At 42.2% G+C, this 27,792-nt stretch overlaps 1 protein-coding gene across 1 annotated transcript in view; it reads right to left on the bottom strand.

The window, feature by feature from the left end:
* TRRAP (transformation/transcription domain associated protein) overlaps window positions 1–27,792 on the bottom strand; it is a gene marked incomplete in the record, with an annotated part of 152,508 nt that overhangs the window by 76,933 nt on the left and 47,783 nt on the right. Inside the window, 12 exon segments of the mRNA XM_078778972.1 lie at window positions 60–137; window positions 676–744; window positions 8,649–8,819; window positions 9,097–9,218; window positions 9,537–9,633; window positions 10,971–11,132; window positions 11,276–11,536; window positions 11,778–11,975; window positions 12,069–12,286; window positions 15,435–15,634; window positions 16,160–16,311; window positions 16,569–16,769. Of these exon segments, the coding sequence (XP_078635098.1) occupies window positions 60–137; window positions 676–744; window positions 8,649–8,819; window positions 9,097–9,218; window positions 9,537–9,633; window positions 10,971–11,132; window positions 11,276–11,536; window positions 11,778–11,975; window positions 12,069–12,286; window positions 15,435–15,634; window positions 16,160–16,311; window positions 16,569–16,769 (1,929 nt within the window).

Below are 27,792 nucleotides of genomic sequence, written 5' to 3'. Positions count from 1 at the left end.
AGTCTGCCTGAGGCTTTTGCCAAGCTGTCAAACCACACAGTTTCAATCACATGTAGTACCAAAGAAATCCCATAATTCCCGGGAGCTAAGGTAGGCATGGACCCCACCACAAGCAAGTCCGTAGTCTCCAAAGCAGGCTAGGCCAAGAGAAAAGAAAACACAGCATTAGTAGTTTTGGCTTTTCCAAGCAGGTGCTTTGTCTGGCGGCCATATATAAAACTTTACCAGGAACAACGTTTTAAGTGCTAGCAAAGTGTCAGAGCTGATAACGTACCATAGCACCTTGAAACTTCACATGAAAGCTCTATTCCCTGAACTACACCAGTGGCATTGGTGAAGGATAACGTTTAAACATTCATCATTCATCAATGTAACATTCATTCAATGTAACATAACAAAGGAACATTCATCAATGTAACATTCATTAAAACCTGATAACATTTAAACAACATGTAGGAACAGGATAACATTTAAATTTCCAGTAACAGAATAAATGGGATTATTTTAGATTCAGGAATACAAAAAATATGAGTGGGCTGTACCTATACTCAAGTTTTATGGTTTTCGATGCTTTTTAGATAGCAAGCAATTAAGTGCGTAGCCAAGCTGAGGGCTCCCTCCGCTTTACATCCCAAACCAAGCGCTCCTGCACCTATAATTGAAGATCAAACTCACCGAGCCATCAGTGCGCTGTACACCTTTATGAGCAATCACCACAACCTCCATCCATTTACGCAAATGTTGCTGTGGAAAAATAAAGGATGGGTAAAGATAGAGAAAAAGGAAAAAGTTTCAATGTGGAATCAAGTTCAACAGTGTAACACTAAAAGGGCACTCAGTAGAGCGCATACCTTCACCAGACTGATTAGTTTACGTTTTGTATCCCACTGATAGGCCGGAACTGGATTCAGACCTCAACCAAAAGTAATCGGATTGTTCTAGTCACCGAATAAACCCATCCATCAAGTTTTGTCATAACCTGTCCACAACTTTTTGACACATCATGCTTATATACCGTTTTTGGCCCCATCTCTCAATGGTGAAGAATCACTACAAATTAAAAATAAATCGGATCAGAATGTGGAATCGGATCTTCACCAAAATCAAATATATCGTTCCTTGTCACACACCCCACCTGTTCACCTAGTTTTGTCCAAATCAGTCAATAACTTTTTAAGATATCGTGCTATGTATCGTTTTTGGCCCTATCTCTCAATGGTGAAGAACCACTTAAAAAAGCTAGCACTGTATTCGGATCCGGATCTGGATCTTCACGAAAATCTAATTAATTCGTCCGTGTCACACGTTCAATGTCTCCACCAAATTTCATCCGAATCCATCCACAACTTTGAGATATCGTGTGCAGAAACAGACAAACTAAAAGGAATATGTCGTGTATAGCATGACACTTGCGAATCCCTAAAATAAGTTGTTGACCTATGGCCTATGTTGACCTTTTGGCCTACAATGACCTCAATAATAAATTGGTGGTTGAATTGAGTAAACCGAGATGCAAATCTTGTTCAAATTTCAAGTCAATCAGATGACAATCGAGGATTTTAGAAATTGCACCGACAGTGCCAATAGACAGTCTATACCCCCTTTCAAAATTGTCACCTTTTGGTGCCTGATAGCCTGGAATTAAATTGCATTAAATCAGACTTTTTCCAACTTTATTTACTCATTGTAACCCACAACTTCCAAGTGAAAAACAAATTCTACAAATTTCAGAAATTTAATTAAAAATACAAAACTAGATTCTCATTGTTGGATAAGAGTCCACCCACACCACCCCCCCCCCCCCCCCTCCACCCCACCCCCCGTCCCCCGAGTTAATACTTGGAGGAAACACCTTTGACAGCAATTGCAGCTATGAGTCTGTTGGGATAGGTCTCTACCAACTTTGCATACCTCGATTGGGTAATATTTGCCCATTCTTCATAAAACTGTTCAAGCTCAGTCAAGTTGCGTGGGGAGTGTTAACGGACAGCAATCTTCAAGCCATGCCACAGATTTTCAAATGTATTCAGGTCGGGGCTTTGACTGGGCCACTCAAGGACATTTATCTTTTTGTTCCTTAGCCACTCCGGTGCAGCTTTCACTGGGTCCTTCGGGTCGTTGTCATGGTGAAAGGTGAACCTCCGTCCCAATTTCAACTTTCATGCAGAGTTGGTGTTGGGCTAGCGGCTAGGGTGCCAGCTTAGGATCCTAGGATCCTGGGTTCGAATCCCGGTCGATCGCTGAATTAACACCAGGGGGGTTGACTCAGCCTGTCATCCTTCCGAGGTCGGCTAATTGAGTACCAGTTCACTGGTAATTCCCTGTTTGTCATTAAAGGCGGCAAAAAGGGTTGGCGTCAGGAAGGGCATCCGGCCGTAAAACATTGCTTCAAAAAGGGGACCAAAAAAAACAACAACAACCACGGTTCCCGAAAAAGGCCAACCCCCACTTTGCGGGGAAAATGGCCTCTAAAGGTGGTTATTATATATTTATGCAGAGGTTTTTCATTAAAAAAACATTGCCTCAAACAGGGAACCATGGTTGTCATGGGGCCCGCAAGGCCAACCCCCGCTCTAGCGGGGAAAATGGCCTTAAAATTATCATTCATTCATTCATATATGCAGAGGGCAGCAGGTTTTCCTCTATAATTTTCTGTATTTTGCTCCATCAATTTTCCCTTCTATACTGACAAGTGCCCCAGTCCCTGCTGATGGGAAAACATCCCCATAACATGATGCTGCCACCACCATGCTTCACAGTAGGGATGGTGTTCTTTGGGTGATGTGCTGTGTTGGGTTTGCGCCAAACATAACGTTTTGCATTTATGCCAAAAAGTTCAATCTTGGTTTTGTAAGACACAAAAACTTTTTGTCACATGGCTTCAGAATCTCTGAAGTCGTTTTGTGCACACCACAAATGGGACTTAAGGTGGGCTTTCTTGAGTAATGGCTTCCTTATTGCCAGCCTACTGTACAGCCCTACTTCCTTATTGCCTTATTGCCACCCTACTTCCTTATTACCAGACTTGTGGAGTGCTTGTGATATTGTTGTCACATGCACACAGTGATCAGTCTTTGCCATAAAGGCCTGTAGCCTACTGTACAGCCCTACTTCCTTATTGCCTTATTGCCACCCTACTTCCGTATTGCCAGACTTGTGGAGTGCTTGTGATATTGTTGTCACATGCACACAGTGATCAGTCTTTGCCATAAAGGCCTGTAGCTCTTTCAAAGTTGCCATTGGATTCTTGGGTGGCCTATCTGATCAGTCTCCTCCTGGCTAGATCATCCAGTTTGGAGGTACGGCCTGATCTAGGCAGGGTCTTGGTGGTACCATATGCCTTCCACTTCTTAATGATTGTCTTGACCGTGCTCCAAGGGATATTCAAGGCCTTTGAAATATTTTATACCCATCCCCTGATCGGTGCCTTTCCACAACTTTATCCTGGAGGTCGTTTGAAAGCTCCTTGGTGCTCATGGTTGAGTTTTGCTGTGAAATGCACTACCCAGCGGATGAAACCAACAGAAACAGCTGATTTTATTCTGAAATAATCAGAATCACTATAATTTAACAAAGGTGGAGGCCAATTAACTTGGTGTGTGATTTTGAAGGTGATTGGTTACACCTGAGCTACTTTACAATTGCTATTATAAGGGGGGTTAAAGGGGCTATTATAAGGGGCTATTATAAGGGGGATTATAAAGAGCACGCACAGCTGTAAGGACGAAGGACGGGAACAGTGGTGAGTTTGAGGTGAAGGTGGGAGTGCATCAGGGGTCGGTACTAAGTCCACTACTATTTGTAGCTGTGATGGAGGTGCTGGCTCAGACCGTAAAGGAGGGTTTACCGTGGGAGTTGTTGTATGCAGATGATCTGGTGTTGATTGCGGAAAGTATGGATGGACTGAAGGAAAAGATGAACAAGTGGAAGGAATGTATGGAGACAAAAGGTCTGAAGGTGAATATCAGAAAGACAAAGGTGATGGCAAGTGGTAAAGCATGTGGTGAGGTGGAAAGAACTGGGAAGTGGCCGTGTGCTGTGTGTAGGAAGGGTGTCGGGGTGAACTCCATTCAATGTACAATGTGTGCTGAGTGGGTTCATCAAAAATGTAGTGGTCTGAGAGGGTCATTAACCAGTGTGGCAGCTACATTCAAATGTAAGGTGTGCACAGAGGGAGCTGCAGATGGAGGAAATGTTGAGTTGGATCTTGGAGACGGCGTGAAGCTGGAAGGTGTGAAAACATTTTGCTACCTCGGAGACATGCTGAATGGAGAAGGTGGATCAGACTCGGCAACGGTTGCTCGAGTGAGATGTGCATGGAAGAAGTTTCGGGAACTGAGTGGCGTGCTGATGAGGAGGAGAGTGTCGCTGAAGCTGAAGGGAAAGGTGTATGCTGCATGTGTGAGAAGTGTTATGATTTATGGGAGCGAGACATGGGTAATGAACGTAGAGCAGCAACGAAGGCTGGAAAGGGTGGAAATGCGAATGGTTCGATGGATGTGCGGAGTATCGTTGAGAGAGAGGAAGACAAATGATGAATTGCGAAAGATGATGGGAATATTGCCTGTGATTGATGCTGTGAAGAGGAACAGGTTGAGATGGTTTGGTCATGTATTGAGGAAGGATGAAAGTGACTGGTTGAGAAGAGTGATGGAAGTTAATGTAGAAGGAAGTAGAGGACGGGGAAGACCGAGAAAGACTTGGCTAAAGATGGTGGAAGAAGAAATGCGGGCAAGGGGGTTAACAAGGAGAGATGCAGAAAATAGGGCAAAATGGAGAAGATTGTCATGGGGACCGCAAGGCTAACCCCGGCTCTAGCAGGGAACATGGCCTTAAAATGCATGTTGTTGTGTTTGTATTATAAGGGGGGTGGACACTTATCCAACCAGGATATTCTAGTTTTGTATTTTTTATTTTCTGAAATTTGTGGAATTTGTTTTTCACTTGGAAGTTGTGTGTTACGATGTGTAAATAAAGGTGGAAAAAGTCTGATTTAATGCATTGTAATTACAGGCTATGAGACGACAAAAGGTGAACATTTTGAAAGGGGGTGTAAACTTTCTATAGGCACTGTAAGTTGTTGGCCTTTGGCTTATGTTGACTTTTTGGCCCATGTTTACCTCTTGGTTTATGTTGGCCTCAAGAATAATTGGTGGTTCAATCCAGCAGCCTGTTCTGCAAATCCTCTTCAACTTTCAAGTCAATTGAATGAATGAATAAATGATCGTTTTAAGGCCATTTTCCCCGCGAGAGCGGGGGTTAGCCTTGCGGGCCCCATGACAATCATGGTTCCCTGTTTGAGGAAATGTTTTTATGGCCGGATGCCCTTCCTGACGCCAACCCTTAGTCGACTCTTACGATGCGCAGGGATAAGGTGTACCTATTCTAAATCGGGGTACACACCGGGATCATTCATCCCAGCAAGCTGGTACTCAATTTGCCGACCTCGGAAGGATGACAGGCTGAGTCAACCCCCCTGGTGATAATTTAGCGATCGACCGGGATTCGAACCCAGGCTCCTGGGATCCCAAGCCTGCACCCTAACCGCTAAGCCAACACCAAGTCAATTGGATGAAGATATTAGTAATTTGACAAAGTCGTTGACCTTTCATTTGGCTTATGTTGAACTTTTGACCTCAAAATAAATAAGCTTCTTGCTTATGACCAACGCTACCATTTCGTGAAGTTCCATGAAGATTGGTTTAATATTGTGACCTGTGACGATTGACATAGACAAATAAACAAGCATTCTGAGTATTGCGCTGCAATACATGTGTTACATATTTATGTGAATGTATGTGAATTACTATTCAGGTCTTTGCTTATCAATGTGTAGTCGATTAAAGGTTGTTGTGATTAAAGGGTCAGGAGCCCTTCTGAGAAAAAGGAGACCGGAAACGGAAGAAGAAAAGACACGAGGTCCTGGAGAAGCGACGATTCTTCTTCTTCCTCGCCGAGCTCGGACGCGAGCGGTATCGATTGAGCAACGTAACAGAATCGGCGTTTAAAAGCCCGTCTGGCGAGAGGAGTTACCGGGACGTGTAACTACCCTTTGACACGTCAAGTCGCCGTGAGTTCGTGCACGGAACCCAGCAGCTGGCACAGTTCGCCTCACCGTCTACAAGGCCGCGTACGGGTCGCACCTTGGGCCGCGCGCGCTGGGCAAGCCGCGTGTTGCTTTGCCTGCTTTGCTGTACCCGCTTTGCTTGGCCAGGAGGTGCGCGCTGCAGCCGTTGTTCCCGGTACGGGACGTGCCCGGTGAAAGCACGTCAGGAAGGGTCCGTTCAACCGCCCACGTGCGGAGATCGAACTACCGGAGTACGGAGACATTGAGAGAGACATTGACCATGGAGGGAGTCGGGAGTGGGGCTCACGTGAGGAATGTATAAGATGGCCATCTTAGAGTTATTTATAGATGAGTTTACATCTTTGTACTATTGATTGCTGATTGTGGATGGTTGTTGATTGCTCGGGGAATATATCATTGATTATTCCGGATCCTTGGTGTGGGGTTTCTTATTGGTTGGAATTCAGATTTATGCGTTACGAAAGAGCATAAATAATAGATCTTTCTGGCGGAGTTCCTCTCACGGTCCGGGGGTCACCGAGACCAGGTAGTCACCGGGAGGACCACGTAACACATGTCCCAAACCAAAGTTCAAAGTGCCATAACTGTGTCAAAAATGATCGAATATGCAAATTTATGCACGGTTGATGCTGGTTTTCAAACTTGATCTGAGGTATGCTGAGACACATGTGTGTCACGCCTCGCCTCGTTGATAAGCCCGCAAGGTCGCTCCGTGGAGCAGCTTGCACGTATTGCACTGTGTGAATTATATAATTACCAATGCACGGTCTGAGGTACTAGCGATTCAAGAGATATCCATTTTTTAAATATTTTCGTTTAATTTATGATATCTGCCAAACCACGTGCCCTATCGCAAATTCCAAAAGGACATTTTAGTAGATCGACATGCTGAACAGATCTGTGAAGTTTCCCCTCGATTGGATCAAAAATGAGGGAGGAGCTCGGTTTTAAAGGTTCATGCTTTAAAACGTCATAACTCTGAAACCATGTGACGCATGACGTCATGCTCACTGACTTTTTTGTTCGTCATGGGTATGCGATTCTGCCTGCAAAGTTTGGCCTCGATCTGTTCAGCCGTTGCAGAGAAAAAGGGGTTTTCGTGTTTGCACGAAAACCAATATGGTGGCCGAACCACGTGACCTGTGATGTCATAATTACCATTAAAATATTCTACAGACCGAGTCCCCCCTACGGTGAAAATTTGATCTCAATCGGTCCTATTATTGCAGAGAAATTGGTTTTTAAAGGAAATTAAAACTTAAAATGGCACGGAGTTAATGATCATCAGAATTATCAGAATTCCGAAAGTTCCAAGTGCCATAACTTTGTCAAAAATGATCGAATATGCAAATTTATGCACGGTTGATGCTGGTTTTCAAACTTGATCCGAGGTATGCTGAGACATGTGTGTCACGCCTCGCCTTGTTGGATAAGCCCGCAAGGTCGCTCCGTGGAGCAGCGTGCACGTATTGCACTGTGTGAATTATATAATTACCAACGCACGGTCTGAGGTACTAGCGATTCAAGAGATATCCATTTTTTTAATATTTTCCTTTAATTAATGATATCTGCCAAACCACGTGCCCTATCGCAAATTCCAAAAGGACATTTTAGTAGATTGACATGCTGAACAGATCTGTGAAGTTTCCCCTCGATTGGATCAAAAATGAGGGAGGAGCTCGGTTTTAAAGGTTCATGCTGAAAAACGTCATAACTCTGAAACCATGTGACGCATGACGTCATGCTCGCTGACTTTTTTGTTCGTCATGGGTATGCGATTTTGCCTGCAAAGTTTGGCCTCGATCTGTTCAGCCGTTGCAGAGAAAAAGGGGTTTTCGTGTTTTCACGAAAACCAATATGGTGGCCGAACCACGTGACCTGTGATGTCATAATTACCATTAAAATATTCTACAGACCGAGTCCCCCCTACGGTGAAAATTTGATCTCAAACGGTCCTATTATTGCAGAGAAATTGGTTTTTAAAGGAAATTAAAACTTAAAATGGCACCGAGTTAAGGATTATCAGAATTCCGAAAGTTCCAAGTGCCATAACTTTGTCAAAAATGATCAAAACGTCGTTAAGTTCGAACTTGATCTGTAACTTATCATGAGGAAATCATGTACCAAGTTTGAAATCATTAGCATGAAGACTTCACAAAAAAAAAGTCCGGAAAACTGTTCTTTGCGTGACGGACTGACAGACTGACAGACAGACTGACAGACACAGACTGACGGACAGATGGAGGGACCACGTGCAAACCTATAGTCCCCTCCGGTGGTGTACACCGGTAGGGGACTAATAAACAGACAGACAAACAAACAGAATAACGCACACAACCAACCAATATACCACATTTTCTGGTGTATTAACCGCACCTTTTTTTGGCCAAAAAGTTAAGAGTTAGGGGGTGGGGTGCGGTTAATACATGGTCGTGGTTAATACACCAGAAAATACAGTACTTGAAAAATCTTCGAGTTTTACAAGTAAGAAAAACACAAACAGACAGGGGTGAAAACATAACCTTCGTCCGAGAACGGATGGAATCAGGCCGCGTCTCACCATGATTTGGTCACAGAACTTGTCGTTGAGAGAGCTGGGGAAGAGACGTGTGACTGACGTGAATCTGCGCACAACATTGAGTGTCAAGCTACGGTAGTCTCCAAGCAGCATGAGCAGTGGACGCATAAGATTGTGGATCTGATCCATCCCAATGGTGGTCTCTTCCAGAAACTGTACCAACAAGAAAGAAGAGTTTGTACAATAATACACGAGAAGTGATGAAGCGACAAAGAACAAGGTTAGCTTACAGTGGGCCAGCAGAGTTCTTACATAACACTTTGCCAAAATAGCAGGATGAAAAGAAACACAATGTATGGAGGAAGAAGAAAAATTCCTCAAATGAAACTCAGCACAAGTACCAGGTTAAATAAGAAAAACAAAAGATAGAGGAGAATAAAATAAAGAAACACTTTTGGTGAACCAAGGCTTCATAAGAATACATCTGTACCTTCTCCATGCAAGCCTCTCCAGCTTTCTGTAGCTCATCGTTGGTGGAATTCAAGGCCTTGAAAAGGGCAGCAATTATCTTTTCCCGCACCTCTGGCAGGTAGTTGCAAGAAGCGAGAGCATCTGCATGCCAGCACCACGATACGACATCATTAAAAAAAGTAGCTCCCAAATATTTGATATTCAGTAATATTTCAGGTAAGTTGTCAGAATGTTTAGGGCCAACTATTATTTGCATAAAGAAGAGAGAAAATGGGGAAGAGGGAGGCAGAGTAAAGTTAAAATTCCACTATATTTGAGTGGAGTACATGCCAATTTTACGACCACGACTTTTCTCACTCTCCCAACTCTCTATTGCAAATTACATGACAAGCATCACCATCTATCTTCCTACTCCCTCAACCATTCCTAAATCCCAAGCAGTTCCTGGTTCATGCGTACTGAGTGCAGCGATACGCAGTGGTACAAGCGATGGCAGACTCTTGTAGCAAGGCAATTTGACGAGAGTCGCATCCTCCGCTTCACAAAGCATCAACAACTGTAAAGGTACGAGGTTAGAGGTCTAAAGTCAGTGACACACATTTCTCGAGGAGAGAAAGAGTAAACAAAGTAAAACAAGCATTCTGAGTATTGCGCTGCAATACATGTCCCCTACCGGCAGTCTGTCGTCCGGAAAACTGTTGGGGAAATTACCAAGGGTTATTTACCCACAGGTTCTGAATCGTTCCCAATCGCTAATTACCTCAGGACGGGATCACCTGTGATTCGCACTCGGGACTTTGATTTATACACCTTGCAGACAGGTCAGCAGAAGCACGAGAAAATAAGTTGTTGATAAAGAACATTTCGAGTCGCTAAATATCAGTAATTTATTATATTTTCCGGTTCACGATCAATGTTCGATGTGTATATATATGTTGCTCGGCTTGGCTCCGCCCCTCCCGAAAGCGCGCACTGTGTCGCGCTTTTGACGTTCGCGAGACGAGGCTGAGGGCGCGCGGTGCGGCTTGAGGAGAACTAGAATAAACAAGAGATATCCATTTTAAAAATATTTTCGTTTAATTAACGATATCTGCCAAACCACATGCCCTATCGCAAATTCCAAAAGGACATTTTAGTAGATTGACATGCTGAACAGATCTGTGAAGTTTCCCCTCGATTGGATCAAAAATGAGGGAGGAGCTCAGTTTTAAAGGTTCATGCTTAAAAACGTCATAACTCTGAAACCATGTGACGAATGTGACGCATGACGTCATGCTCCCTCACTTTTTTGTTCGTCATGAGTATGTGATTCTGCCTGCAAAGTTTGGCCTCGATCTGTTCAGCCGTTGCAGAGAAAAAGGGGTTTTCGTGTTTTCACGAAAAACAATATGGCGGCCGAACCACGTGACCTGTCACGTCATAATTACCATTAAAATATTCTACAGACCAAGTCCCTCCTATGGTGAAAATTTGATCTCAATCGGTCCAATTATTGCAGAGAAAATCTTTTTTAAAGGAAATTAAAACTTAAAATGGCACTGAGTTAAGGATCATCAGAATTATCAGAATTCCCAAAGTTCAAAGTGCCATAACTTTGTCAAAAATGATCGAAACGTCGTGAGGTTCGAACTTGATCTGTAACTTATCATGAGGAAACCATGTGCCAAGATTGAAATCATTAGCGTTAAGCGTTTAGAAAAAAAGTCCGGAAAACTGTTCTTTGCGTGACGGACTGACAGGCTGACAGACTGACGGACGGAGGGACGGCGTGCAAACCTATAGTCCCCTCCGGTGTACACCGGTAGGGGACTAATAAACATGGAAATGGTATCATCAAGACACAAAGATTCAATACCACACTGCAGGAAAGGCACCTGGATGAGCTCAACTCACCTCAGAGAAGAAGACCTTGTGCTCCAGGATATTGAGGTCCATACTGAAGAGGCGAGGCTGCAAAGTTGTACAGAAAGTGTTTCCCTCCATGAGTCCAATCTGCGCATTGGCAGGCTGATGCTTGAGCAGGTGTTTCTTTGGAGGAATCATGTCCTGAAGCACCTGAGGAGAGATGAAAGAAAATTACCTGAAGAATGGAAGATGTACAAAAACAATAGGAATCAATGAATAAAGATGCTACATTATGAATAAATGAAAATGAATGAATAAAAGTAGGAATGTCAGTAAGGCAACAAAGGTCATACCTCCTTGTGTGGTTCCATAATTTCCGCAACGCTTTGGGAATTGGCACGAGCCAACACATGTAGTGAGCGCATGGCCTGATTGCGCACCGTGCCATTTGGTGATGTCACCTCTCGCACAAGTTCGTGTGTGGCTGCAAAAACCGCCTTTTTCTGTGCAGACACTAGCTCTAGTGTCCGTTCATCCTCCCGCGGAGGAGACGCGCAACGAAGAAGTAGCTGCTCCAGGGTAGCCGTCGCCATGGCCACTGCACCACTTGACACCTTGAGGATAATGTGTCACGTGACTAAAGTGCTTATGGTTATCGAGCTGAAGAGCGGTAGGACGATTGAAAGGATATTGAATACTACGATTGCTGGTACGACAACAACAACAACAACAGGCATTTTAAGTCCATTTTCCCTGCAAGAGCGGGGGTTAGCCTTGCGGTCGCCATGACAATCGTCCACTGCGATTGCTGGTACGATTGGTGGAAAAGAGAAAAGGAAGAATAAAGTTGCCCACCTCCCCAGTGAGGTCCATCATAACGAATAACAGGGCCTTCAAGAAGGTGAGCTGATGCTGGAGGACCCAGGCGAGGGGCAGCCTCTCCATGAGGAACTTGATGGCAACACAGCCCCCTTGCTTGGCATACCACGCTTGCTCGTAGCAGCAAGCACAGAGACGCTCGACCACATACGAGAAAAGTGGCAGTTGGCTGGCCTGCACACAGCAGAAATACATATCCATAACTTTGAGTGTAAAAAACAAAAACTCAGACTCTCACCTGAACAAGTCATTCATCTCCAATCTTACCCTTTCCTTGGACCCCATGATGATAGAGGCTACGTCAAAGACTATGGCAAGCGCCACCTCGCCAATTTTGCACAATTCTTTCTCCTCATAGGCCATGCACACGGCAATGGCATCCACCAGCACCAGGGGGTCCATTGCACGAGCACCACCCTGCTCACTATGGAACATCGCTGTGCTGGGCTGTGCACCAACTTGATATGCTCCCAAAGGAAATGGGCCTGCATGTCAGAAGAGATGAGTGAGCAGTGGGGTTTATGAAGGTAATGAGAATTTGATGGACAAAAACAAACAACATGAGCATGGTGACTGAAAGAGTGAGTTATCAATGCAGATATAAAAGAAGAGAGCCATCCATCGTGATGAGCACCATTCAACAGATTTCATGTCGAACATCGCTCAGCGAGAGAAAGCTGTCGACAGCATTAAATGGGAACAGAGCAGAGAGCAAGGTAGAAGGTATTAACAAAAAGATTTATTCCAAAAAATAAAGCAACAATCCAGAAGATTTCCTAATTGAAGGCTTAAGGAGAAGCCTACACCTCTTCAAATGACATGAATATAAAGGAGGATTATGGAATAATGGGTGCAAAGCAACAAGGGTTACAGCATTTGAACCTTCTCCAAACTGAGCTATCCTGAAACAAGCCAGAGTACATGGACCATTACTTTAAACTTGCCAGGTATATTGCTGGGGACCCGAGGATGTGCCTTTTCAAGGTTTCATATTAATCGGACAAGTAGTTACCGAGCTATGTCCAAAAAACGATTCAACCAATCAGAGAGCAGCGAGCTATCACGTGTGCCGAACGTGGCGAACAGACTCTGCCTCGGACGGCACATTTGAGAGCGTATTCATTTATTTCACATTGGAAAACTATGTTGCCGTTAAACTATGTTTTAAAACTAAATAAAACTAATTTGCGATTCATCGTAACTGCGATTTGCGACCTTCCGGACAGTGAAGACTTCACTTCCGGCAGCCAATCACAGAACGCGTTGTTGCGAGCCGAGCCGAGCGCGTGCGCCATTACGGTTCGTAATTCGATTTCTTCCGGAGAAAATAATAATTTCTCGATTTCTTATGCGCATTATTTCTCCCAGAGCGAAGGGCGGAAGCGAAGAGCGTTGTTTTTTTTGTTTACGGGCGTACGGGCGTACGGGCGGGGTAGAGCGTACGGGTAGCGTTTTTTTTTTTTTTTGGCAAGGAACGGGCACCCACGTACGGGCATGCCCTAGTTACCCAAAAGTCAGTAAGCAACAGACACATGGATTTCCATAAATGTAAATAAACTCCAGTCCTGGACAGCACTGTTTCTGATTTAACAACTTCATAGGCAGAGTCAGGCAGAAAGGAAAAAAATTAAACAAAACGTTAAAGCGAAGTCGATGGTGGGTCTTCGCAAATCCCCATGCTGCCCACCTAAAGCAAAGTTAAAATATGGCATAAAGTTCCACCAGGTTTGACCCAACATAAAATGTCGAGTTTTAAAATACTTTTCCGCTATGACCCCTGTCATCCTAAGTCCCCACCCATTGGGGTATAAACCGGAGGCCAAATCCAAAAAATCGTTACATATTTCACATGTCCCCAAAATTTGATTGCATAAACAAAGTTTCATTTTAAAATATTTCAAAATGTGCCCACAATTGCATTTTTGTGGTATTTGACCTTTTGACCCCACCACAGAGGGCAGAGCAAAAATGATACTGCTCGTGCACCTTCTTGCCATGTGGTGATCATAACTAAAGTTTGGTGAATTTCTGCACAACAGTTTAGGAGCTAGCGTGATGGATGGCCAGAATCAGATGGAGCCGATTACAATATCCCTCCGTTGTTTTCAAAAAGTGTGGGGATAATCAAGCTTGCACACAACTACTTAAATAAATAAATAAATAACCACCTTTAGAGGCCATTTTTCCCCGCAAAGCGGGGGTTGGCCTTTTTCGGGAACCGTGGTTGTTGTTGTTTTTCGGTCCCCTTTTTGAAGCAATGTTTTACGGCCGGATGCCCTTCCTGACGCCAACCCTTTTTGCCGCCTTTAACGACAAACAGGGAATTACCAGTGAACTGGTACTCAATTAGCCGACCTCGGAAGGATGACAGGCTGAGTCAACCCCCCTGGCGTTCATTCAGCAATCGACCGGGATTCGAACCCAGGATCCTAGCATCCTAAGCCGGCACCCTAGCCGCTAGCCCAACACCAACGCTAGCCCAACACCACCAACAACAACTACTTGAAGTATTAAAATAGTTGGAAAATGGACTCAAAAAACAATGGGCAAAACAATAAGATGTAAGAAAACACACACAGAGAGAGAGAGAGACAGAGAAATATATATATACATATCTATAAAGCTCAGTTGACTTTTTGCTCCACCAAATAACAGTGAAACGGAGTTGAATAAAAGGGTGAAACTTCTACAGATGCTGTGATAAATAACTACCTGTCGGTTTGAATGTTTGAAAGAGAATAGACGTCTGGATCAATTTTTGAATTAAATTTAAATCCCGATATATATATATATATATACTGTATGTATGTGTGTATGTATATGTATATATATATATATATATATATATATATATATACATATATATATATATATATATATATATATATATATATATATATATATATATATATATATATATATATACATATATATAATATAATATATATATATATAATATATATATATATATATATATATATATATATATATAATATATATATATATATATATATATATATATACATATATATAATATAATATATATATATATAATATATAATATATATATAATATATAATATAATAGATATATATAATATATATATATATATATATATATATATATATATATATATATATATATATATATATATACGCGAGTTGTCTGTGTGTCCGCGTTTTATTCAGAGATGGCTGAACGGATCTTCATCAAACTTTCAGAGGTCAGTGTGTGCCTGGGAGTGTTCTAGACAAAAAAGAAAAAAAAGAAAATTGAAAAAAAAGGAGTTCGTTTTTTTGGAGTAAAAATAATAATAATTAAAAATAATTTAAAATCGCTCGATAGTGCTAAAGCCTTTTAAAATTAATGACAGTTATACACAAGTACACATTCGCATAAATACATACAAAACAATTACCAGACATTTGAATACAAATAAATCGAACAATTCCGGAAGTGTACGAATTTGGTAGCACGGCTTATTCTTCTTCCTGATCGGCATCACACTGAACTCAGCCACATTCAATCAGAAACGTGAGCCACTCCCCTTCCCCCCTCCCCTCCCCCTTCCCTCCCCCCCTCCCCCACCCGGTAATGCTGGGTACTTCTGCTCGTATATATATATATTCGCACCAGCTTGCTGCGCTACAGCGACCATGGTGTAGTGGCGTATAAGGCTGGCCACAAAGGGGAGAGCACTAGGTCGCAGGTCCTTGATCACAGCTGACATGAAGGCTCCAGTGAGGGCTTGCTCAAAAGTCCCACGGCCTGGTGTGTCATGAGCCTTGAAACGATGTGAGATGATAACCGGCGTTACCGGTTTCTCTGTGAAGCTGGTTGCAGGAGTAAGAAGAATGCATGGCAATAAGTAGCACAATACCATTATTAGAAGACTTGGAAAATATATTTGAAATGAAAAACTAAGTAAAATAAATAAATAATATTGCACTTGTGTCCAAAGGAAGCGGTTCATTTGGGGATTTTTAACATGAAATAGGCAAAGCCTAGAAATGAACAAAACCCATTATAACCCATTAGAATTACCCTGTAGAACCCTTTAAAATACCCTTGAGACTAGCCAAATATTGAAGCAGCTTGACGGCTTTTAAGAAAAAAGGAAGAAAAACAATATTAGTATGATGGAATTAAAAGATAGTGACCTGAACAAAGCATCTTAATTATTGGACCACAGATACTGCCAATCCCAAGTTAATCAATAGGATGCATTGCATAAAAGACCTCGATAAATGTCGGTGCTCTAGCTGAACCCATATGTATCAAATGAATGGAAGCAAGTGATGTGCACCTGCAGCAGCAATTTCAGAATGGCCCAACAATACAGGTTAATTTCAACAAACCTGGAATGTGACAGGAGTTGATGCAGCGGTATCTTGCTGTCATCCAAAGACATCATAGCCACAAGGAAGCAGCGGATAACCTCCCAAGCCTGCCTTCGATAATAAGGTTCAGTGCTTGCGCTCTTGAGGCAGTCCAATGCAGTCTCGATCGCCTGTGACATGTCAGGGTGGTATTTTAAAACACCATAGCACTGCATCCGATTCAAAAGTGATAATTACCTGGATCATATCCCCTGAAAAGGCTATTTGGGCAGGCTGGGTGTACTTAAGCAATGTTCTCCAAAGAAAATTCAAGAAACTCATGGCAAGATGCCCTTCTTAACCTCTGATTGGAGGATATTCCTCAGCCTGCATATACAGTAATCAGCCAGCACAGTGGATATTAAATAATGATGACACTCATAAACACCTTTTCCATTGGCAGCTGCACAGAAGTCTTGCAATCTGAAAATTCAATGGTGACGCTGGGCCCATCGCTCTCCGTGCTGCGCCAGCACAACTTCTGCGACTCTTTCAGCATCTTGCGGTTGCTTCCACCAAACTTCCCAAGAACCCGATAGGCCACGTGGGAGATATTGTCTGCCGGATTCCGGAGTGTTCGCCAAAGTGCCTGCAGCAAGAACACAGAGAGATGCTGATGGCAGAGTTGCGTGTGATCAAACTATTACCACTTTTTAGAAGTCCAACCTCATTATAAAGTGAGATTAGAGGCATTGTTTCCATATTGCTGAGATTCTCAGGAGCTGCTTCCACTGAAATGAACGCAATATCTAACTATTCCACGAGCCTCACATTGCATAAAAAATTGAGAAGGAAGAAACAATGAGAAGTGAAGAAAAATATAATTAACAATTAGGAGACAATGAAAATAATAAATAAGTGCTGATTGAAAAGGGAAGAAACAAAAAAAAAGTGGAGGAAAAATGGGAAATGAAAAACAAAAAACATGAAAAACAAGCGTTACGCCTAGGTCCCCCGTCAGTGAAGTGATGTGAGTTGACAAAGTGGAAGACGCAGAAAACATGCTATGATATGATATTTCGCTCACAAGGTTGACATACATGGAGGCGGCCATCTTGGATTTTGACGTGGCGACCCAATTTTCAATGGCGTTCTTCCTTATGCCTAGATACACCCACACACCAGATTAGAAGTTGGTACTTCGCTTATTTTTCAAGATATTCCGCTCACAAGGTTCAGACATACATGGCGGCGGCCATCTTGGATTTTGACGTGGCGACCCAATTTTCAATAGCGTTCTTCCTTATGCCTAGATACACCCACACACCAGATTAGAAGTTGGTACTTCGCTTATTTTTCAAGATATTCATCTCACACGGTTCAGACATACATGGCGGCGGCCATCTTGGATTTTGACGTGGCGACCCAATTTTCAATAGCGTTCTTCCTTATGCCTAGATACACCCACACACCAGATTAGAAGTTGGTACTTCGCTTATTTTTCAAGATATTCATCTCACAAGGTTCAGACATACATGGCGGCGGCCATCTTGGATTTTGACGTGGCGCCCCAATTTTAAACAGCCTTCTTGCTTGTGCCTAGATACACCCACACACCAGATTAGAAGTTGGTACTTCCTTATTTTTCAAGATATTTCGCTCACAAGGTTCAGACATATATATGGTGGCGGCCATCTTGGATTTTGACGTGGCGACCCAATTTTAAACAGCGTCCTTCCTTGTGCCTAGATACACCCACACGCCAGATTAGAAGTTGGTACTTCGCTTATTTTTCGCGATATTTCGCTCACAAGGTTCAGACATATATATGGTGGCGGCCATCTTGGATTTTGACGTGGCGACCCAATTTTCAATAGCGTTCTTCCTTATGCCGAGATACACCCACACACCAAATTAGACGTTGGTACTTCACTTATTTTTCAAGATATTCATCTCACAAGGTTCAGACATACATGGCGGTGGCCATCTTGGATTTTGACGTGGCGACCCAATTTTCAATAGCATTCTTCCTTATGCCTATATACACCCACACACCAGATTAGAAGTTGGTACATCGCTTATTTTTCAAGATATTCATCTCACAAGGTTCAGACATACATGGCATCAGACATGCATGGCGGCGGCCATCTTGGATTTTGACGTGGGTTGCACCCACACACCAAATTTGAATGCGGTCCTTCGCTTACGCACGCACGCACGCAAACACGCACGCACGGACGGACGGACGGACACACGGACGGAGGGGAAAGCCATAGTCCCCCTTTCGCTACGCTGTGCGACGGGGGACAATTAACAAGGGTGGAAAAAGTTTGGGCATTTGAGGATTGGGATTTCGGGACTCTGGTCTGGGGATTGCTCCACGTGTTGATTGAATCTGTAGCTGATGTTTCCACCTCATAAAAGCTAAAAGTTTCGAAACGGATCTGTCGTGTTTTTCTGTTATATTTTCGTTCCTGTGTTGCCTTTGGGTTTTCGTCCAATTTTCCATGTTAAATCGCACTCTGTTGTGCTATATTGTCAAATTCGTTTTCATGTGCCTTCAACAAAAATTATTTCCACCCATCCCATGACCTTTGTGTCAGCATATCCAGTTTGGGAATCCTGAGAAGTTCAGTTTGGAGCGGTTGTCTGCTATTGACAATCAAATCCCCTTCATGTCCATTAAGGGTGTCAAACCCTTCCGTGGCATTACCCAACCCCACATCCCCTCCAAGCATGTGTCCTTCCAACCCCACCTCTTCTTTGTGTCCCCCTCTTCAGCATCCCTCCAATTCATGCACTCCCACCCCTTAAACCTTCCACCTCACACCACCCCCTCAAACTTTACCCCAACCCCACCCGCTCAAAGCTTCCTTCCCTTCCTCCCCCCCCCCCCCCCCCCCTTACCCCAAGCTCTCACCCTGTTCCCTCAAAGCCCTACCTCCACCCAGTCCCGAACACTCGAACACCTCCCACACTATCCTGTGTATGGACCCTCAGACAGAGGAGACCTCTACTCCAACCTGACAGATCTCTCAATCCAGGTCGCTGCTGATAAATCCGACATCATCTGTTCAAGTGCCTCTTCCTGGCTATTGTCTCCTCAGGTATGATAGGCCTAAACCCCGTCCTGTCGGAGGAGTTACACTTTACATCAATAACTCGATTTGCCCACTGCCCATGTACTGAAATTCCACCTCCCATTCCCCAAGATTCCCTTTGGCTGCGACTTCCCCTCCACGACTTCCCCTCTTGTTTGTCTGGCGAGTTTGTCCGGCAAGTCTGGCAGTTCACTCAGGCAGATTGACTGGGACAGCAAGAAGCCATCACACTTCAGGACTGGTCTCTGATATCCACTGCCCCTTATATTACCGAAACCTGGAAATTCTTCCACAGAAAACTGCTCTCTCTTTTATGCACAGATCCATCCCATCTTGTCTTCAGTTATCATGCCCATCCTCAGTAGGTGATAAATGTTGCTTCTGGGACACCTCCGTTTAACATGGGAAATCCCTATCTAATGTCATTTACCCCCATGTCTTTTTCAAAAATCATAAACACCTCTATTTCTCCCTCTATGAACCTATAATCCTTCACACCTTATGAACCTATAATCCTTCTCGCCTTATGAACCTATAATCCTTCTCGCCTTATGAACCTATAATCCTTCTCACCTTATGAACCTATAATCCTTCTCACCTTATGAACCTATGATTTTCTTCCTTTATGAATCTATAATCCTTCTAGCCTTATGAACCTATGATCCTTCTCACTTACATGTAATTTTTACCCTATTCCCCCCACTAGCCCCTTAATGTAGTTCCTTAGACCACTCTACTAATGAGCCTATAAATATATTATCTCTTTCTAACTTTTTAAAGAGTTCCATTCTCCTATAGAACTCATCCCCATCAAGTATATTTATAAAGTATACAGGTTCCTTAACCTTTTGTTGTGAAAGTATAAAGTGGTATGTTTCACTGAGGGTTCTTGTTTGACCTCCTCCTCTCCCATATACCATTTTAAAATTATAATATTTATTATCCGATTGATAACCATTAAAGTTCTCACTCCACTCTAATATATTTTTCTTCCCACCCTCCATTACCCCACTTAACAAATGAATACGTTTATCCGTCTTGAGAACCTTCTGACCAGTGATTCTCTCAACCTCTTGAATCCGATATTTTTCACATTTCGTTGTGTTTTCCATTTATATACCAAGGTTGATTACACCTCCACTCTTTAGTCTGGTTGATACTTGGTTCTATCATTTATGGCGAAACATTGCATCATCTTTTGTTGAGCCAGTTGCCAACGTGGCACAGGATGACTCAGCCATGACTCAGCCTTGCCAATGACGCAGCCTTGCCTATAAAGGCTCTAACCACACCTTGCTTTTTTAAACACACGTTATGTTTCTCTGGAGGATGGAGGATGAAGCTTTATCAGAAGACAGGTAAGTTTTTTTTTGTTCTCACGATTAATTATTCATTGTCTTATATGGAACATCATTAACATCCTCTCAATAATTATTGTTTTTTCTCTTTTACAGTATATCTTTATCAAACCTGGTGATTGATGTTGAAAATGAAGTCATTGATTTTCACCAACAAAGGGAGAAGTTGAATGAAACGCTTACAGAATTCACTGAAGTTCGGAGGGGTCTTCATAATGAGATGGTTGAGTGTTTAGAAAGCCTCTCTCACCCGTTAATATTATCCAAGGTTGTCTCAACAACAGAACCAATGACTGACAACGAATTAAACACCTTGTTTGAAATTCTATGCGAGAGGTAAGAGATATAATTAATTATTCACAAACTTCAATCCATTAATTTTCTCCTTTTTATCAAAGTTGGTGGTTGAATAACTGTGTGTTAAAGGTGCTGTGTGGTAAAGTGAGCTGTGTGTTATTTCCTTTAACTAACTGTTTGTTTTATTCCAGCATGAAAAACCAACCAAGCAACATGAAGTTTGATGAAACCCAGGGATTTCACAACTTCGACGACCGGAGGAGTGTCAACCAATTTCCTGCTCATGTGAGTTGTTTGGAAAAATGGAGTTTCTCATTTATGGTCCTAGACTGCCCTCATGTGGTTTTGGGATGACACGGCAGGCAAATACTGTGTTTGGTGAATTTAATTTAAAATCCCTTTTGTGCCTTGCAGACACAAAAGAAATTGGTGAAGCCAACATGGGAGACAAGAGGATATTATACCTTGGAAGAAACTGAATTTATGGAAGAAACTGAATTTATACCTCGTGAAAAATGTTTTATTATAATTTTTATGTTTTTAATGTTATTTCATAATTTTGATTTTATTCACTTTGTCCAGAATTATTTAATTCTTAATTACAAAAAGAGAATAAAGGGAAAAAAGATGAGAAGGTGCACCCCCACCCTTGATCCCCCCTCATCCCACCCCTCCCCTCCCCTTGTGTGTGTGGGGAAGGTGGGGGTGGGATGAGGGGGGATCAAGGGTGGGGGCGCACAGGGGTGGGGGATGATGGGTGTGGTCTGTGTGGGTGTGGTCTGTGTGGGTGTGGTCTGTGTGGGTGTGGTCTGTGTGGGCGGGGTCTGTGTGGGTGTGGTCTGTGTGGGCGGGGTCTGTGGGTGTGGTCTGTGTGGGTGGGGTCTGTGGGTGGGGTCTGTGTGGGTGTGGCTTATGATTTTTATTTATTTATTTAATTTTTTTAATTACTACTAATTAAATTAGCTAATCTGGGTGGATGAAAGTATGGATAGTTGTTGTTTAATGAATTATCAGTTTTGTTTTTTGTAATTCTTGTGAGTAAAATGAACCCAAGATTTCTTCCCAATTCATATCATATAATTTGTAAGTCCAAGGCATAGTATCCATTACATCAACGATTTTGAATAATTCATTAGTCCATCTCTTTGTATAACCTTTCTCAAAATGACTTTTCCATCTGTATATTCTTACAATATCACCAACTTTGAACTTGGGCTTTCTCAAATTAATCTTCTTTTAATATTCTAATTTTGTAAATGTTTCTGATGGTTTTGATTTTGTTGATGAATGAACTGTATTATTGTAATTATCTACAATATCCTGAATAAAATACACCCATTTTTGGGAACCGAGTTGTGTGGATTTTTTATATAATTCCTCTTTTAAAGTACGATTAAAACGCTCAATAACAACTGCTTTTCCTTCATTAAAGGTGCTGTATAATTTAATACCCTCCCCCTTAAGAAATTTCATAAATATTTTGTTATAGAACTCTGTTCCCTCATCGGTCCACAGTTTCTTTGGTTTTCTTTTACTTTTATTAAATATCTGTTGGAAGGCTAACATCAGAGTATAACCTCTCTTGTTTTTCAAAGGAACAACCCAAGCAAATCTACTCCTCAAATCAATAACGGTTAAAGCATACTCGTATCCCTTATCATTTTTTAGTTCGATTAAATCAGCGGACCATATGTGGTCGGTGTATTTAGAATAAACTTTCCTTCTTTTAAACTTTGTGATTATAGGTTTATGTAATTCATCAGCCAAAAGCTCCTCAGTCTTGATGACATCATTAGAGCCTAATAGTTTTTTGAGGGTGAATAACCAAGGCCAAGTTTCAATTTAGCATTTATCAAATTTCTCACAATAAACCTATCAACCTTCTCTCTCAACGTTGGATTTTGTATCAAAGACAAATTATACAACATTTCTCTGTCGGCTTTATGTTTTTCAGTCAACGTAGTGGTTTTCCCATAAGCAATATCATGCTTCATACACACTTCGTCAACCCTATGTGTAGGTTTAGACCAAGGTTTAGGATTGTCAGCCTCATCTAATCTTTTATCCAGGTTTGTTCCAGGACCACAGAAAGAATATCCAGGTAGATGTAGTTCCCCTGGAATTCCAGTTGTTGTAAATTTACTTCCTGACAAAAACTTTTGTATGTCTCCTCCACTTTTAGGAGAGATGAATTGGCACTTTTTAGAGCCACACACTTGACATATTCCTTTTTGATAAACTCTATTATTTTTAGATTTAGTTTTCTTTTTACATTTGAGACAATAACTCACATTTATTTATGAGAAAAAGTCCTACATAGTGCCAAAGCCTTTTGGGTTTTCAACATATACATTTCTATCTTGATTTTTAAAACATAAAGAATCCTTAGGAATGCCTTCACTCTCTCCTCCATTTATTTACAAATAAAACTAACTAAAGTCAATAACACCAACATCATCAACTATATGTTGTATATCTGCTCTCTGAATTTATTATAGCAAATTTAAAAACCAATATCTTCATAAGAGTCATTAGTTCTTTATTTTCCTCTTCGGTGCGTTGAGATTGATTTATTTGTCGTAATAACTTCAATCTTTCATTAATCTCAGGAATGGTCATATTTTTATATTTTTCCCCCCCTCTCTCTTTCCTCCCTCTCCTCCTCCTCCTTTTCCTCCCTCTCCTCCTCCTTTTTCTCCCTTTCATCCTTCTCCTCCCTTTCATCCTTCTCCTCCCTTTCATCCTTCTCCTCCTTCTCCTTTTTCTCCCTCTCCTCCTTCTCCCTTTCCTCCTTCTCCTCCTTCTCTCTTTCCTCCTTCTCTTCTTCAACTCCTTCCTCCTTCTCTTCTTCAACTCCTTCCTCATCCCTTGCTACCCTTGAGCTTGAGCCCCAAAGATTATTATACATATACTCATCTGGATTTTGAGATATTCTTGTATCTATAATTATTTTTCTCATAATAGGATACCAATAAGATTTGATGACGATTTCTAAAAGAGTTTTATATTTCATAACTTTGAGAAGTTCATTTTTATTTAATATTTTAAACAAGTCTCTATTTGTGGGTTTAGCAATATCAGTATAAGGCCACTTTTTAATGACAAAATTTCCATGTATATGCTCCAAATCATAAGGTATGTAATACCGAGCACCCTTTTCTTGTAGGTATCCCTGAATACAAAAATTATAATTCTCTTGTAGTCTTTTTCCTGCCATTTATGTATCAGAAATATATGTGAGATTAATATTATAACAGGTAATACCACCCCATCTTCCCACTACCAAATCGGTTTGTATTCCTCGGCTTTCTATCCTTATCTCATTATCTTCCTTCTTTGTCATGTTAACCATCGCTATACTATCATATATTTTTCTTTTCTTAAAACCATGTATTTGTTGTTTACTAATTGTACTTCCACATAAATCCTTATCCTCACCAAGCGGATAATATTCTTCTTTACGAGACTGATTCAAATCATGTAGGTCTTCTAAGTTTATTGAAAAATACCAATTATACTCTAAATCAGGCATACCCCCATTTATTGATTCGCATATTAACTATATGTCCTTCTTTATAAAATTCAATTGTAAGCAGATAGTTAAATTGAATGAGGAAAGGTGTATGGTCAGTATAACCGGGTGTTGTGGTTGTAAATTTTACTTGTTTAACAAAACGTGCTGTTTTCTTTAAAAATATATATTGTGATAAATCCCTAAATCTAATTAAGTCATTCGCATCTGTCGGGTTTGGATAATTGATTAATTTATAAGTATTCTTCATATTAATATTTTTACTTATACTATATTTTTGTTGTTCAGCCTGTGCCTTTGTATAATAATTTGATAAATCAATATCCTGAGAGGATTTTCCAAAGATAGAACCATCTTTTCCAACATGTCATTTATATTAGATTTAAAATGATATCATAAAAATTTTCATTATTGTTGAGTTGAAATAATACATATAAACATAATTGACCACAACATTTAGAATTAATTTCTTGAACTTGAAATGTTTGATAAACACCATTCTGTAAGAATTGTATTACTTCAACAGGCGGTGGCATACCATAACTATCAAAATAATATTTATCCTGACTATTATGAATACAAACCCAATGACAACCATTCTGTGTGTCTAAATTCATAATAATATTCATTGTATTCTTGGACAACTTTTTAAATTCATCTCTCATACAAATGATACAAAGATAAGAATAGGTACGCCGTATCCCTGCGTGTCGTAGGAGGCGACTAAGTGGGTTGGCGTCAGGAAGGGCATCCGGCCATAAAAAAAAACATTGCCTCAAAAAGAGAACCATGACAATTACAACTACATGTGGGCAGGGTACAGCCCGAAGTGGAGATCGGTTTCTGAGGTTTGGGACATGGAATGTAGGGACAATGACAGGGAGATCAGGAGAAGTGGTGGAAGTATTGGTCAGAAGAAGAGTGGACATATGTTGTGTGCAAGAGACGAGATGGAAGGGAAGTGGTGTGAGAATGGTGAAGGGTAGGCAGGGACAGAAATACAAGTTTGTGTGGCAAGGGTGCCTGGAGGGCGTGAATGGTGTTGGTGTCCTGTTTTCTGAGGAGTTTGTAGACAGTGTGGTGAGTGTGACTAGAGTGAGTGATAGGTTGATGATGGTGAAAATGATGATTGGAAAGCTCTTGGTGAACGTCATCTCGGGATATGCTCCGCAGGTTGGTCGGAGCGATGAAGAGAGGACAAGTTCTGGTGTGCGATAGAGAAGCTGATGGAAAACGTGAAAGATGAGGAAGTTGTTGTGGTAGGAGGAGACCTAAATGGACATGTGGGAAGGAGTATGGATGGTTTTGAAGGAGTTCATGGGGGTTACGGATATGGTGTGAGAAATGGAGAAGGTGAAAGGATTTTGGAGTTTGCTGATGGAGCTGATTTGTTGATTTGTAATACTCAGTTCCAGAAAGAGGATAATAAGCTTGTTACATACACGTCAGGTGGGTCGACGACAACCGTTGACTACCTGATGGTGCGTAGGCGAGATAGGGGGCACCTCCGAGACACAAAGGTGATCCCGGAGGAGGAGGCTGTTTCACAGCACCACTTGGTTGTCTGCGACGTAAGGGTGAAAGGTGCGAGGAGAGCTCGGCGGGTGAAGTACCAACCGAGAATGAAGGTGTGGAGGTTGAAAGAGGTGACAGTAAGGGAGGCATTAAAAGAGAGGCTGAGTAGGGTCGAGGATGATGTGGTTGAGCTTGAAAGTGGTTGGATGTCAATGAAAGCTAGTCTGTTGGGAGCCGTTGGTGAGGTATGTGGATGGACAAAAGGACCACCAAGGCAATCGGAAACATGGTGGTGGGATGATGAAGTTGGAAAGACGATTGACGAGAAGAGGAAGAAGTTCAAGGAGTGGCAGAAGGCGAAGGGTACGGGAGCAGAAACAGCAGAGCATGAAAGTTATAAGGCAGCCAGGAAGGCTGCAAAGAAAGAGGTAGCAAAGGCGCAGGAGGCATGTAGGAAAATGTTCGGAGAACGCTTGGATTCGGAAGAGGGTCAGAGAGCGGTATTCAGGATTGCAAAGCAGATAGCGAAAGAGAGGTGTGATGTGATGGGGGTGAGCTGCTTGAAGGATGAAGTGGGACAAATCGTTGTCGACCCAGATGGAATTAAAGGAAGATGGAAAAGATATATGGAAATGCTGTTGAATACAGAGAATGAATGGGATGGCAACATAGAGAGTAACCCAGTTTTAGGACCGGCAGAGAAGATAACTGAGAAGGAAGTTGAGGAAGCGATAAAAGCAATGAAGGGTAGAAAAGCGGGAGGGCCGACGGGAGTTGTGGGAGATATGTTGAAGGCAGCAGGAAGTTGGGGTGTGAAGAGAATGACAGAGATCTGTAATCTGGTGGTGAAAGAAGGCCGCATTCCAGTGGATTGGGAACTGAGTACCCTTGTCCCTCTATACAAGGGGAAAGGTGACCCTCTGGAGTGTGGCTCGTACCGAGCGATAAAGTTATTGGAGCATGGAATGAAGGTATTGGAAAGGGTGTTGGAGAGGAGGATAAGGAAGAAAGTGAAGATCGACGAAATGCAGTTTGGATTTATGCCAGGAAGAGGAACGACAGACGCGCTTTTCATTGTGAAGCAGTTGCAGGAGAAGTACATGGAGAAGAGGAAGAAGTTGTTTCTTGGGTTTGTTGATCTGGAGAAAGCATTCGATCGGGTTCCACGCAAAGTATTGACATGGGCATTGAGGAAGTTAGGAGTGGAGGAATGGTTGATCAGAGTAGTGATGGCAATGTACAAAAGAGCACGCACAGCTGTAAGGACGAAGGACGGGAACAGTGGTGAGTTTGAGGTGAAGGTGGGAGTGCATCAGGGGTCGGTACTAAGTCCACTACTATTTGTAGCTGTGATGGAGGTGCTGGCTCAGAACGTAAAGGAGGGTTTACCGTGGGAGTTGTTGTATGCAGATGATCTGGTGTTGATTGCGGAAAGTATGGATGGACTGAAGGAAAAGATGAACACGTGGAAGGAATGAATGTATGGAGACAAAAGGTCTGAAGGTGAATATCGGAAAGACGAAGGTGATGGCAAGTGGTAAAGCATGTGGTGAGGTGGAAAGAACTGGGAAGTGGCCCTGTGCTGTGTGTAGGAAGGGTGTCGGAGTGAACTCCATTCAGTGTACAATGTGCGCTGAGTGGGTTCATCAAAAATGTAGTGGTCTGAGAGGGTCATTAACCAGTGTGGCAGCTACATTCAAATGTAAGGTGTGCACAGAGGGAGCTGCAGATGGAGGAAATGTTGAGTTGGATCTTGGAGATGGCGTGAAGCTGGAAGGTGTGAAAACATTTTGCTACCTCGGAGACATGCTGAATGGAGAAGGTGGATCAGACTCGGCAACGGTTGCTCGAGTGAGATGTGCATGGAAG

The sequence above is a fragment of the Myxine glutinosa genome, chromosome 5, assembly GCF_964187855.1.
Source record: "Myxine glutinosa chromosome 5, kmMyxGlut1.1, whole genome shotgun sequence".
In the NCBI taxonomy this organism is placed as follows: Eukaryota; Metazoa; Chordata; class Myxini; order Myxiniformes; family Myxinidae; genus Myxine; species Myxine glutinosa.
This window is presented reverse-complemented; position numbering and strand designations above follow the sequence as displayed.